The 14,956-nt window shown below is 42.6% G+C and overlaps 1 protein-coding gene across 2 annotated transcripts; it reads right to left on the bottom strand.

Moving 5' to 3' along the window:
- Positions 1-47: 47 nt before the first annotated feature.
- LOC134465557 (SERPINE1 mRNA-binding protein 1-like) lies at positions 48-14,334 on the bottom strand. 2 transcript variants are annotated; one of them, XM_063219279.1, is made up of 9 exons: positions 13,960-14,334; positions 12,927-13,104; positions 7,278-7,415; positions 6,981-7,049; positions 6,617-6,691; positions 5,861-6,047; positions 2,907-2,963; positions 2,047-2,229; positions 48-1,697 (listed from the first exon to the last, which is right to left on the bottom strand). In XM_063219279.1, the coding sequence occupies exons 1-9, from the start codon at positions 14,213-14,215 to the stop codon at positions 1,638-1,640; spliced, it is 1,203 nt and encodes a 400-aa protein (XP_063075349.1). In that variant the 5' UTR covers positions 14,216-14,334; the 3' UTR covers positions 48-1,637. The 2 variants fall into 2 exon arrangements, with proteins under 2 accessions (XP_063075349.1, XP_063075350.1); XM_063219280.1 differs by having other exon boundaries at positions 2,907-2,960.
- Between the last annotated feature and the right edge of the window lie 622 nt (positions 14,335-14,956).

The raw sequence follows: 14,956 nt of genomic DNA, 5'->3' as shown, positions 1-14,956 counted from the left end.
ATAATGACCAAACACTTGAACACAGTAATCCACACCACTCGTTGGGGTTACATTTAACACCTCTAAGTACTTTATTGAACAGGGATGTTTACAGACATCTAAATTTAACCAAAATAGAATAACAGCCGGATGTTGCCCCTGCTTGCATGTCTGCATGTATATTATGACTCTGTTGGAGGTCACTATCAGTTCACTGCTCTGAAAATGTAATTACGCAATTTGACTCTCCGCATGTCTTAGTCCCGTATTGACTATACAAGGTTTCATATGTATGCAAAGTGGGCATAACATACATCCAGACATACAGGCAAGGGCGGCATTTGTCATTTTAGGAGCTCTCTATTGTTCCACACTGACCTACTAAAATCTCAAGTTTAAAATCAAAAATAAACATGGCAGAGACCACAGTTTTCTTTGAAGGGGGGATAACAGGTCATCAAAACAAATCTCTTTGAACTGTTAACAATTCGTGCGTATATGCCATCATGGGATATGTTATTAACTAAGTGCAAGATAAAACCACAATATAACCTAGAAAATATCCACTACAAAGTCTCAACACAAATCTATTTCAAGGTGAAACAGAGCTTCGATGAACTGGGACCTAGGGCTGGGAGGATAATTTCATGGTAGATGAGTACTTCAAAAAAATAAGTCCTTATCATTCTATTCACACTTTGCCCAAACACACATTCAGTCTTACTCACTCTCACACACCACATAAGCAGACACACTCACACGCAAGCACAAATATATATACACACATTTCTTTTTTCTGAATAGTGGTCCTAAGGTTTCTACAAGACAACCATAAAACCTACAAGGACCAGCCTGGAGCTTCACTGGTCCCTGGCTGCCTATACCACGACCAGGGACACATCTCAATGATGGTCAGGGACGAGCACACATACTAAGACCACTGGTCGATACAATGACGAAACAAGGATGTCAAAAAATAAAATAAAATAAAATAAAACCAGTAGCATTTGCTTTCAGTGGCAAGAGCTGAAATAAAAAGACAAAAAAACAACAACCTCACACGGTTAGATATAACTTGAAATCTGGGCTTTCAAAACTGTACACAAAAAATAAGCCTGGTCTCTGACAATTCAAAGATTGGTAAATGGGAATGGAGATCTTCCTCCTGGAATAATACAGACCCTAACATTCCCCCTTTCAGTTTAACCCCAAAGGGTGATGATCCCCAAATGATCAATTTCACAGCGTGTGAGGGTGGCCAGGCCAAAATGCTGTAAGCATAGCAGGAGCCAGCGACACACTCTTTTGGAAATGCATACATTCAAGCAGCAATACAAAATAACCATGGAGAACGCATAACCTCTGGAGACAAAAATACTGTATGAAACATCCCTGCTATCATGTTTCTAAATACAAAAAACTCTACCAATAATTTTGCTTCAGTGTAACAAGTGAAGTCCGTTTTTGAAGCACATTTTCTTTTTTCAATATCCTTTTAAAAGGGGTAGAATTCAGTCCTCCGTATTAATGGTAATGATGACAGTCTCGTGGTTATCTTCTTTTTTTTTTCTCTTTAAGAATAGAAGGATCCATAAGCATGCAAGCCTCGTAGAGCAGGGGCCCGGCAGGGCGGGGATGGCTGGTGTCAGTGCTGGGGTTTAGGCCAGAGCTGGGAAAGCCTCAGGGTCGTCCACGTTGGGAACTGACACGCCGCTAGCCTGCAAACAACAAACACATACAGTATTAGGAGTATGGTGGGGGGAGATATTAAGCACATCTGCTACATGCTGGAAAAAACACTTGGAGCAATAGAGCATAACTATTGTTATGTAATAGAAAATAAGCAAATGGCTATGTCCATAATGGCTCTTTTACAAGCACAAGGGGACACTGTAAGCCTCTATATGCAAGGCACCATGTGGGTGCATTACACCAAAATAATTAGAAAAGAATCTCGTGTAACCATACAATTGCATAACATGACACCCTCTAGGCTCGTAATTTCCACAAAGCCTTTATCTAGTTTTTTCTCCGTCTGTTTGCTTGCCTCCTCATCCCAAAACCCACCTTCTCAGATCGGCCTCCGCCCCGGCTTGGCCGGTTGCCGCCACCTCCACGGCCCCCCCTGCCTCCGCGAGAGCCCCCACGGCCACGGCCAGGGCGGCCCAGGTCCCCGAAGTTGATCTCCAGCTGAGAGGTGATGTCATTGGCCGGCTTGCGGAAGTGGTGCTCAGCAGCAGGATCATCACCCTGGAAGGAGGAAGAGGAGGAAGAAGATGAGGAGGGGGAGGAGCAGGAGGAAGATGAGGAGGAGGAAGATGAGGATGAGGAGGGGGAGGAGCAGGAGGAGGAGGAAGAAGATGAGGAGGAGGAGGACGACGAAATGAGGATAAAGAGGAGGAGGAGGATAAAGAGGAGGAGGAGGAGGGAGAGTTGGAGGGGTAGGAACAATCAAGACAGGAGGTCAGTGTGGTCTGGTCTAAAGCAATGTGATGTGCCTTAACAGAACAAGCGTGACAGGCAAATTGCAACTTTAATGCCGCATGCACACTTGGGACTCCGATAACTGTAACACCTGAGTGGACGCCACCTGGTGGACACCATATTATCACAGAAAAACCCCCTGCAAGCAAGGTCTAGAGGCCGGTTTGAAACATGGTGGGTTGAGTAGAAAATACCACAAAACTTCTTGATCACTAAGAGCCCTTTGTTTCACCTTTTCGTAGTGTGTTACTGATATAGATCATGTGTGAAAATTATAGTTGTGTTTGGTGGTGAATTATGGCAATCGAAATGGCTGGAAAAGAGGGGCCAAGCCTTGCTTTTCAAAGGTGTGCATCGCACTGGGGGAATATAACCAGTATTGTTGGGGTATAGTGCAGTATTGAGGACTGAGAGAGTAGGGAGCCAGAGAATATCAGACTCACCTTGTTGTAGACCTCAGCTTCGGCCTCTCCAGTGTCAATCAGGCCACCACCAGCCTTCTTTGTGATGAAAAGAGAAGAGAGATCAGGCATTTCAAAAACATAAAAAGGTGATGAGGGTGAAGAAGGAGGTTATTAGAGCAGGTAATCCATCTAAATTGCTCATGCAATGTCCTTCTGGGAGGAGTAAACTGCTACGCATTGCAACAGTCAATAGTAACGTTTCTCGGCTAGTTTTACAAGGGTGGTGTCAAGTGTTGCCAAAAGGAATTGTGGATCTGTAACACTGCACCTCAAAGACCTACATTTTTTACACTTTTGAGGCAGCAGTGCATATTCAAGTCAGCACATCACCAGTGTAGAGGAACCAAACCAAGATCTCAATGGAAAAACTTTAACAACTTTTCTATACTGTTTTGTTTTTTATTTTCAGACCTGAAATATTCTTTGCCATTGAGAGATGATGTCCAACGTATGCGTGGTACTTTGAGTATGGCAGTGTGAGCAGGCCATCTAGATCAGTGGTTCTTAAACTTTTTTCCTTGACGCACCATCTTCTCTGTGCGGAAGACAAGCCGTGCACCCCCAACCCAAACTTCTACATGTGTATACGCACAAAAAATAACTTAGGTGATAAATTACAATGATTCTTGCCTGACACATTAACCAATACCTTCAAATATGTTTTAATTTGGTCTTAATTTGGTCTTTGGCCTAATTATAATGTTTGCAAGCAGAATTTTGGTCACAACCTCAACACAAACAAAATTCCGTGCACCCCCTGAAATCTCTAACGCACCCCCGGGGGGGCCCGCACCCCAGGCTTAGAACCACTGATCTAGATATAAGACTAATGTAGTGAACTCCTATGCATTACAGGGTATTGTATTGTTAGTGTTCACTCCAGAACCTTTTCCATATCCAGTGGTCACAGGTCACTCCGTTTACGCAGGGCATCAGACTTGTCGGTTCAATGACTTAGAACAGACTTTGCATTAAGCCTTACTCAAAGAAATCATGGGAGCCATCAGACCAAAATGCAAATGCTTGTTTGAAACAGACCGACTGGTCTTAAACTCGTTTTACCATCCTAGAATTGAACAGAGGGCCTGGAACAGCCTAACTGAGCACCAATTTCAGGTGGAATGGGGTGATCACGGAATGAATCGTGATCGCATCTGATTCCATCCTATTTAATCAGCCAACTCCAGGTAATGTTGGATTGAGTCATTGTTCCCGCTTACCCCTTCGCTGATTGGCTTTTTAGGATGCCACCAATGTAGCCTCATCTGTCAATATCAGACCCAGACGTAATGTGTTTTAAAATGATAATTGAGTACCAGCTTACAGATAGCTAAGGTCCGGCCAGTAGATTCTGATAAGAGCTCTGGAAATGTAAAAGGTCTGAGTACTTTATCTCAGATAAAGCTACAGGGGCTAAACTAATGCATCTTTGCATTCAATATGCCCCTTCTTGCCATTGGACTTGCTCTACTTTCACTGGGTCCCACCCAGATAGCCAGCTTGCCTTGACTGACTTTTTGTGCAACTTCACAGGACGTATGGGTGGGCCAAGGGTAAAAGTGGACACCATTTTTCATAAACTGTCCAGTAAAAATTCAACCCACATAAAACATTCTCCATTGATGGATATCCAAAATACCATTGTAAGGAAATACTAATGAAGCAGGAATGCAATGCATAGAGAAAAGCTTGCAACCGGACTAATAACGTTGTGACACAACAAAGTACAACAACAACAAAGACCGAATCCAAATGTGTCTGATAATGTGATATCATTCGGTGAGTAGACGGAACGTCTGACTGGCTGAGCAGGTGTCCATCATTCCCCGATAATGGGGCACCTATAGAGTCGGGCGTGCGTCTAACTAAAGTCACACATACAATATTTGTTTGGAATGCTGACAATATATTAGTGAAAACCCTGTAAAAATCATACTGATGATATACCCTCAGCATTCCACACGAGGTTCTATGCGCGACTAAGTTACACGTACGCACACATGACTTCATAGGCGTCAGAGAGCTTGGTCGTTGGATTCTGGTGCTGTTGACTTTGCAGTTGGCACACCTTGGCAGGCACTATCCTGTAGCCTTTTTAAGACCATCTGTCTGATAATATTCAATAAAAATGTGTCCCATCATGCATAGCACACCATACACTTGTTAATGCGTGACTACATGCTGCTGCAGTGTTTGGTGGCATCGGGTGAAGACACTACAGTTCTCCAGCGCCATATTTAAACTATGCAAGCAGACATGTCTTCACTATGATTTTCAATTTAGCAAAAATGTACAAAGCAGACCGGAAAGAGCACATTTCTGTAATAACCAGGGCTATAAGTTAACCATCAACGTGGCTAGTGCCGTTATATTTTACTGGCAACGCATACACTACCCATCAGTCAAAGTGGCTGGTAAGTTTCCTTTCTACCAGCCAAACTGAATTTCCACCGTTGGCGGGTGTTCATTTTGAGTCCTGGTAATATGCATCCGACACATGAACATGTGTAAGAGTCAAAGAATTTCAGCAATTTGTCTAATCACAGATGGCTAGGAAAGGTAAATGACAACTCTAGGCATTACAGGGCAATCATTTTTCCTTAGTACTTGCCCCATCCATCAAACCATAACTCAATCTACACTTTGACAGGCCCTTGCTCATCAAAAGACGAGCTACCATAAGCAACCCAACGGACCTTTGCTTTCTATCAAAGTCATACAATAACACAGGCAGAAGAAAAAACCTGTTCATGCATCATACATATCCAATTTCAAGCTGCAAAACCATCTTCACCATTCTGACCCGTTCAAACGCAATGCTGCGGTTTGATTTTTCGGGCACCTTATGCGTGAATACTGTTTAAGTGTTCAACTACTCTTGACCTTGGGTATTCATGAAGGCAGTAATGTAAGAAGAGAGAAACGACTCCTACCGCAGCAACATCCTCGCTCTTGGACTTGTGCAGCACGTATCCCTTCTTCCATTGGCCATCGTTTCCCTCGTTGGGCTTGCGAATGTTAAACTCGACCTTGGTGCGTTCCTTGTTTTGCATGGCCTTCCACTCGTCCAAGGTCATCTCTTTGGGGCCTTCCTCCTTTGCCTCCTCCGCTTCATTTTCCCTTCAAAATTGACAAAGACACAATGCCCTCATGCTCAACACTCGCTCTCATCCGTGACCTTTTCCTACAGATGGATCTGTCACCCATTAAACTCACTGTTTGCTGAAAAAGCTCAACTGAGTCATAACATGACATTACATTACATTACACTTAGTTGACACCTTTTATCCGCCAGTTATTTACAGGGTATTGTTTACAGTCCCTGGAGCAACGTGGGGTTAGGTGCTTTGCTCAAGGTCACTTCAGCCATGGATAGAGGTGTGGGGAGAGGTATGAGTGGGATTCGAACCTGCAACCCCTTGAGCTGAAGCCCATCTCCCTAACCGTAACGCCACGGCTTCCTCTTCAACGCATAACAACATTGACAGTACTGAGAGTCAACAGTGTAGCCAGTCCACAGTTTAGGACTCCTGTCATTACCATTTTACTAATAATAAAGCACAACATACAGTATATCCTCTGCATAAAATGGTTTGAAGGCAACCACTACACAGCTATGTATCTGTCTACACTACAGCCATGAAGTAGAGACCACTCCATTTGGGATGCTCCTGCACACACAAACTCACTTATTCTCAGAGTCAGCTGGTGCTTGTGGCTCTCCTTCATGGGTTTCTTCTTGAGTAGCAGCCACGTCTTGCTCACTGCAACGGGAGACAGAGAAACCCATTCATGACCACGTCAGACCGATACACCGTCGTCATATTTGACTGCGTGCGGCCACTGGTCATGCAGGCAACATGCGCATCATCAAGACATCACGTTGGCGACGATGGAATAACACAGCAGAACTACGTGACTTAGGACATGACATGCAGATTTAGAAAAAAAGAATCTGCTGGATTCCTGAGTTACAAAGACAACGCCGTTCCATTCCAGAGCAGCTTTCTTTAATCAAAGTTGAGTGGAAATGGGGTTTTGTGACTACCTTACCTAGTTTCATCCTTCACGTTGCCCCAGTTGTGCGATCCACTCCCACTACGTTTCTCCTCAGACTTCTGCCTGTTGACAAAAACAACAAAAAGCTTTAAAAGTTGTCCTTGGAATAGATCTGCATTCATTTATCAGCATGTGATAAAAGAATGATCACGCAAAAAAAAAAAAAAAACATTTGTCATAAACAAAGATACTATAGTCCAAGGCCAGATCCAACATCCTTTCCACCACATCTACGCTTCGCACAAAACACACAACACAGACAGACATGAGTTAACACCAGCCACAACTTACGATTTGTCAGTGCCACTGTGTCGATCAAATTCACGCTTGCCACGAGAGTCAAAGCCATCGCCCCGTCCCATTCCACGTCCTCGTCCACGGCCACCGCGTCCGCCTCCACGCCCACGAAGAGGCCTGTCGCTAGACGGCCTGACAAAAGGGTGACATGACAAGGGAAGTGTCAAATAAGGACAAATACATAACAAAACATGGACCGCATATAGAAACTAGCCATATTAGCTATAATTTGGAATGAGCCATCTTTTCACTCAGATTGTGTATGGTCCCTGTTGCAACTGAACTTTTTTTTTTTATGCAAGGAGTATCAACGCAATGTTGTTGCATGCAATGCATAGTACAAAGACCAAGACAATCGGGTCAAAGACATTTTCCCACAACTTGCAGATGTGCAAAATAAATTTCAACACCACTTTCACCAAGCAATCATTACCATATGTGATGGTACTCAAGAGTGTGCTATACTTTTACTGCAATGTACAATTATGTGTATAAGGCCTTTGGGTCATTTCACGTGAAATCAGACACTTTGGGACCCGACCGACCCGGATTTCGATCATACTTGGTGTGCCTTTTCAGTAGCAAGGTAGCACCCCAGAACTGCATTGGTTTGAATCTGACACTAATATTAAGGGAGAAACAGACTAGGAAAGGTTCACATGTGAGGGTAGGACACTATACATTCAGCCTTGAATATATCAGTCAGTGTTAGTCACAAAAAGATGCCTGTGGTGTTGTTTGAAAGCTCTTTTCTGGCTCTACATATTACACAATCGCCTTGGAATAAAACTACTCTCAGAATATGAATTATGATAAATTGAAAAATTAAAAATTGAATATCTAAAAAACTCATATTTTAAAAATGGCCAGTTCCTTGTCCAAACGTAGCCGGCAATGTCATGAGCAGCACCTAAAATGCTGGTGTTCGGTTTGTTATTCATTTCAGAGAGAATTTGACTCACAAATATGGCGTCATAACAGACCACTTACTAATAATATGGTAATACCATAGTAGCATCACATGACAAAACAAAAACAAAACAAAAATGGTCAGTTCATGGTCCCAGGTTTCAGAAACTAAGGCAGATGTCCATTTATACACACCAAATGATGATATGTGAATGTTTGAACATTCCTTCTCTGTGTACCTGTGCCATCTTCCCTTTACCTTACCTTAAAGAGATAATCAATGGCTACACTCTCATTTTGTACTCTACCAGTGCATTTGAAGCAACAGCTGTGTCTTTTGTAGATAATGTATAAGTACGTCCCTTTGCAGTTACAGGTTCCACTACCAGAAGCACATCCTGATGATCCATGACAAGACTATCTGGTCTGAAGGGAAAAGTGAAGGATGGAGATGGCCCATGAGGATGCAGGAAGTTCAGTTTCACCTCTCCAGTGCTCGGCATACATTCCTCAGCACATGCTAGCCACCAGTTGCCATCATATACAGCTACAACATACCCTTTGATGCTTGAAAATGTAACACATTCCTTTACTGAGCTCACTCTTTCAACTCTGCCTTCTCTGAATGCTGAAAATGGCCTAACTTCCACTGTGTCCATTGACAATAGGCAGAAGCTGTGTAGTTTTTGAGTACCTGGAATAGTTCTTGCAGATTCAAACCTTTTCAACAGGTTCTCAGCTTCATGATGGTACATCTCTGTTGTGGCAAACTGGCAATGGTACCAAGATCAGTTGAAACTGGGGAAAAAAATCTGTTTTGTTGTTAGATTTTTTTCCCCAGTTTCAACTGATCTTGGTAGTAGCATACAAATGGATGGATTGTGGCCTGCACTGGTTGTTCCAGTGAAATGATTGAATAGCATCTTGAATTATAAAACTATAGTTTTAAAAACGTTCCTGGTTCAAGGAGTCAGTCAAGGATAATGTCAAGAACATCCATTGCCAGTTTGCCACAACAGAGATGTACCATCATGAAGCTGAGAACCTGTTGAAAAGGTTTGAATCTGCAATAACTATTCCAGGTACTCAAAAACTACACAGCTTCTGCCCATTGTCAATGGACACAGTGGAAGTTAGGCCATTTTCAGCATTCAGAGAAGGCAGAGTTGAAAGAGTGAGCTCAGTAAAGGAATGTGTTACATTTTCAAGCATCAAAGGGTATGTTGTAGCTGTATATGATGGCAACTGGTGGCTAGCATGTGCTGAGGAATGTATGCCGAGCACTGGAGAGGTGAAACTGAACTTCCTGCATCCTCATGGGCCATCTCCATCCTTCACTTTTCCCTTCAGATTAGATAGACTTGTCATGGATCATCAGGATGTGCTTCTGGTAGTGTAACCTGTAACTGCAAAGGGACGTACTTACAGGCGCGGAGTGGCCGTCGGGAGATCGGGGACTTGTCCCGGTGGGCCGCGGCCGTGAAATATAATACTGCGGCCGCACTGCGTTCTGAACCGGCCCTAGTATTGGACTTATTAGCATTAACTTCCCACTTTTCACTACCCTGCATTTCAATATAGCTGACTAACCAGTATTTATACCGTCTACCAGACGGCAATACCTCACTGACGGTGTCAAACAGTAAATTGGCCACACCCCTTCTCTACTGATAATTTTCATACACCGTAGATCGCGGAAGTTTACAAGATCTTAGTAACACAGTTTTGTTTTCAGTATTTGAAGAACCTGTGATATGTATATTGGTTACCAAAGGATGGAAATATTAATAAATTATGATTTATTTTCCGATTTCCACACGACTGTTACAGTTTACAGTCTTTCCAGTCCATTCACTTGCTCTGTGGTTATTGACTTGGGTTACGAACAGACTCCACCAAGTGGTAAGGAAGAGAACTGCGCCTAACAGAAGCAATGGGTTTTGTTTTGATTTTTTAGACCGTCAGTATATCTCCTTAAAGTCGAAATAATATTATTATCATACATATATTTATATGTGGTACATTTAGGATGTAGCCTATGTCTGAAGAAATGGAACAAAATAATTACCACACAAGATTCTGATGTGACCAGTGCTGGGTGTGTAGCCTAAGCTGTGGATTAAAGTAGAGTGATTGCAAGAAACAAAGACATTTGCTGCGACGAAGACAGCGTTTTAAGGTAGGCCTACACCGTTTGGTTATACATTTTGTTGACTTATGGTTGTGGTTTGAAGTAGCTATTAGGTTTGGCTTATTTGCTGCATGGTGGGTTTATTGCACAATGTAGACAGACTTTTTGTAGCTATAGGCTACTATACTATATTTTGTAAGCCTACTCTTCTAAAAATCCCCACACTCAAAACCCCACACTCATCCTGTCTGCCTTAAACGATATTTCAATTTCAAACTGTCAAAATGACAGTGGAGTGCACATTTGCATGGAACAGTAGCGTGATGTAGCCTAACCTAGTAGGCCTATGAATGCTTTGGACTGTGATGATGGCTCCAGTGGTGTAGTCTACTTTTTGAAGTGGGTATACTGTATATTTGAGCATGTTTTGATGTGTGTATAGTCTACTGTATATATTTGTGCTATTGTAAATAATGGATCAATCAATTTTAAGTGGGTATACTGTAATCCCTGAAATTTTGAAATGGGTGCGTATACCTGCGTTTTATGTAGACTACACCACTGGCTGTGCATTTCATCAAGGTGTAGGCTACAATTCTCCACTTCAGGTTGATATTTTGACAACACTAATGTCCACATGTAGTACGACTGCAGATTTCGTGGCTTTTGTCTTTTTGGTTAGGAAACCATGTTGTTCGCTTTGTTTGTTTTTTTTGTTTGTTTTTTTTTTTTTTTTAAAGAGGGCCGCCAAGGGGAAAATTCTCCCGGTGGGAAAAGGTGGGCCACTCCGCCCCTGCGTACTTATACATTATCTACAAAAGACACAGCTGCTGCTTCAAATGCACTGGTAGAGTACAAAATGAGAGTGTAGCCATTGATTATCTCTTTAAAGTACGGTAAAGGGAAGATGGCACAGGTACACAGAGAAGGAATGTTCAAAAATTCACATATCATCATTTGGTGTGTATAAATGGACATCTGCCTTAGTTTCTGAAACCTGGGACCATGGACACTGACCATTTTTGTTTTGTTTTTGTTTTGTCATGTGATGCTACTATGGTATTACCATATTATTAGTAAGTGGTCTGTATGACGCCATATTTGTGAGTCAAATTCTCTCTGAAATGAATAACAACCCGAACACCAGCATTTTAGGTGCTGCTCATGACATTGCCGGCTACGTTTGGACAAGGAACTGGCCATTTTAAAATATGAGTTTTTTAGATATTCAATTTTTAATTTTTCAATTTATCATAATTCATATTCTGAGAGTAGTTATATTCCAAGGCGATTGTGTAATATGTAGAGCCAGAAAAGAGCTTTCAAACAACACCACAGGCATCTTTTTGTGACTAACACTGACTGATATATTCAAGGCTGAATGTATAGTGTCCTACCCTCACATGTGAACCTTTCCTAGTCTGTTTCTCCCTTAATATTAGTGTCAGATTCAAACCAATGCAGTTCTGGGGTGCTACCTTGCTACTGAAAAGGCACACCAAGTATGATTGAAATCCGGGTCGGTCGGGTCCCAAAGTGTCTGATTTCACGTGAAATGACCCCTTTCTGTATTTATGCAAGCTGACAGACACCTTAATTTCCTTCTGGATTAACACAAGTACTCTAATTTACCTGGCTTCTGTCATAATATTGCGGGAAAAAAATGTGATGAGTTCCTATTTCAACTCCCAAATCGTATGCAGGACTTAAAACTGATGGTAGGTATTGTGCAGGAGCACAAGTGATTTTTTTTCCTCTGAGGAGACACCATTTCAGTCAGTCAAAATGGGGTGGCCAAAGCACTAATATGTTTATGCCCATTTTTCAGAAGATGACACGCAGACTTGCCATTGTCTGTTGTTTCGACAACAAGACCAGCAGCCTATGTGGCACGTTCAACAAAACATTTGAAAAAATGTGTGAAAGGACTTTTAAACAAAACTCAGCCGTTTAAGTTTGCCTGGGTGCATACAATTCAGAGTTGCCATGTATGCGTGCTATGTTTAAAGAGACCAATGGCATATTAAATGCAAATTATTGTTTTATTGCCAATATCATTGAAACTTTGACACCTGCTACCCAAATCGAGATAAGTACAATCAGATCACACAAGTTTGGCTGTTTTTTGTTGGTGTTGCATTTGCCAGGCTAAATTCACATTGGAGCCTACTATTAAGTTTCTGGATATATGTCTAGTCATCTGTCAACATAACCAAATGTTAGGAACCACTATTGTAGTTCCCATACAGCACCTCAGGGAAACAGAAGATTCATTATGCCATGCTAGGTCTGAAAGCAGCTTCAGATATAACAATACAGCATAGCCTCTTCAATAAATCATAATTAGAGATGTCAATAAATCCATAATTCCCGCATTTTGAATAATTGTGGCTTTTTCTCAATTAGAGAGTATTGTGGTGTTTTGTAGGCCTACATTTACGTATTTCCCTGCATCATCTGTAGGTACTGCAGTAGCCTACCTCAATCATGACACAACCTACATCTACACAGGCAACAAATCCACATGGCATCACAGTCTGAGTAACCCTGTGATTCCCACTCCGACCATGCATCCCAGGTTTAGGAACAACACAATGACTTACTTGTCCACTGGGAATTCACCTCCCTCCGGCTTGTCTTCAGCTGGTTTGTCAAAGCGACGTTCGCGTGGGGGTCGTCGGTCTGGCTTTCTGTCACCTTGACGACCCTCCCCCTGACCTCCCTGCTGTTGAGAGCCCGCCTGGCCTTGTTGGTCTGGCCTCCGACCGACTCTCCTCATGCCTACAAATAGACCACACAACAATAACGTCACATACTGTAACAACTATTGGCTCCCCCGACTTCCCAAACTAAATGTGTGTTTACAACTGTTGGATGTCCAGTCCCAAACACAGCTAAGCATATTTTTACGCACACAACAAAACAAACAAGTCCATGCATTATTATGAAAAGCAGTCATCTGACTGTCACAGGGAGTGACAGGGTTGACAACAGCCAGCACGGACATTAATAAGCCCGCGCAACACACCTGACGACACAGCACGAGAGCATAGTGAAAACAACGTCAAGCCATTTCACTTAGAGTTCACGAGAGGTGAAAAGTGTTATTACACTGTTTAGGCTGCAGAAGATGAGCAGCCTGTTTATTTCGTGCTACATTGTAACGGAGCACCGCTTCCTATCGTGCTAACTACCATTTTCTGAACTATACAACTAAGAGATGTATCTTCTGTGGACCAACAACAAAGTTCAAATAAGCTCCACTCGCATGCTCACTCTCTTCCCTGCGTTATTTAGCTAGATCTAGCTATAACACCAACACCCTGATTTGACAGCTATGGCTAGCTTGATAGCAGCTTTGCAGCCATCGAGCTAGTCTAGTCGAAAACTGCGTGTAAACATGCCTGACGCACATAACCAGCAACGCTACCGTTGTCAACAGATACCTTGTTTTGGGAAATGGTTTAAAGATAAATACTGGCGTGCGTAGGATAACATTACTTCAAGACAAACTAAGAAATGTCCTCTAACTTACCCATAATATCAGCCTGGAACCATGTTGACCTCACGATATTTTCACTACGATTGCATCCTCGATTTAAGCTTTGCTTAAGAACTTTTTAGGTACACACTTACCCTCCTTCTTAAGAGGCACAGGGGCCTGTGAATCTTCTTTTTTATCCAGCAGTGGGTTCTTTCTATCTTTCTGAGACTCTTTCTTCGGCTGCTTTGCAGCCTGTGCAGCAGTCTTCGTTGAACCAGCGGCGGCCCCATCTTTTTTCTTGTTCTCTGCTGCTTTCAGTATTTCAAATGGGTCTGACTCATCATCCAATAGTTGGTCAAACCGATTGGTTACAACACAACCAAAACCTTCTTGCAGATGTCCGGGCATGATGGCGCCCCTTTGCCGTGATTCTCCACCGATTCTACGAGGCTTGTTGCAAATACTTCAGGTAGAGCTGCCACAAGATGGCCAGGGAAAACACCACCTTCTCTTCCGGTACGCTCAACATCCGGGACATTGGCATTGGCCGTACATTGGGTGTGTGTAGTCTAAACACTTTCACTGCCAGTGGCGACTCCTATTGGAAGCTAGGGGAAGCACAGCCTACTGGAACTCAGCTCAAAAACGAGCCATATATACTGATCAATATTGTCAAAATTCTATATACTGTATTTTCATGAATGCTACATTTAATTTCAACCGGTTGCGGGTTAAAATTGCAGTTATTTTAACATCTAGGCTATGATTTCTACCACATTCCCCCACGAGTGCACGATTTTGTTTGAGGAGTAACCATGGCGACGAGCAGTCTTTTAGTTCGGCTACTGACGTGTATGAGGGGAAGCATGCATACAACAACATCATGTTGCTTCACCAGAGCTCTTGCCGCCGATTGATGAAACATTGAGGAGCATTGGCCAATCAGAGTGCGTCTGTAATGCTGTGCGTTGTATGGAAAAACTTCCTGGGTAAATTTTAGACGGATGTGCTTCTCCTGGCTTTCTCGTAGTGATTGGAAGTTGGCTCTAATAAACCCGCCCTAAAGATGTTGACCACCAATATCAAATAAGTATTTTGTAAGAGAGATGACACTTTACCCGCGCTGTTCTTCAGTCTCATTCACGGACT

Source organism: Engraulis encrasicolus, chromosome 16 (genome assembly GCF_034702125.1).
Source record: "Engraulis encrasicolus isolate BLACKSEA-1 chromosome 16, IST_EnEncr_1.0, whole genome shotgun sequence".
Classification (NCBI taxonomy): Eukaryota; Metazoa; Chordata; class Actinopteri; order Clupeiformes; family Engraulidae; genus Engraulis; species Engraulis encrasicolus.
The sequence above is the reverse complement of the archived record's forward strand: the minus strand, read 5'-3'. Positions and strand labels throughout refer to the sequence as shown.

Coding starts and splice junctions, on each gene's coding strand:
- LOC134465557 (XM_063219279.1), bottom strand. CDS start 14,215: ATGCCCGGACATCTGCAAGAAGGTTTTGGTTGTGTTGTAACCAATCGG. Junction 2,230..2,906: donor AAGCTGAGGTCTACAACAAG/GTGAGTCTGATA, acceptor TCCTCCTTCCAG/GGTGATGATCCTGCTGCTGA. Junction 1,698..2,046: donor GCGGAGGCCGATCTGAGAAG/GTGGGTTTTGGG, acceptor TGTTGTTTGCAG/GCTAGCGGCGTGTCAGTTCC.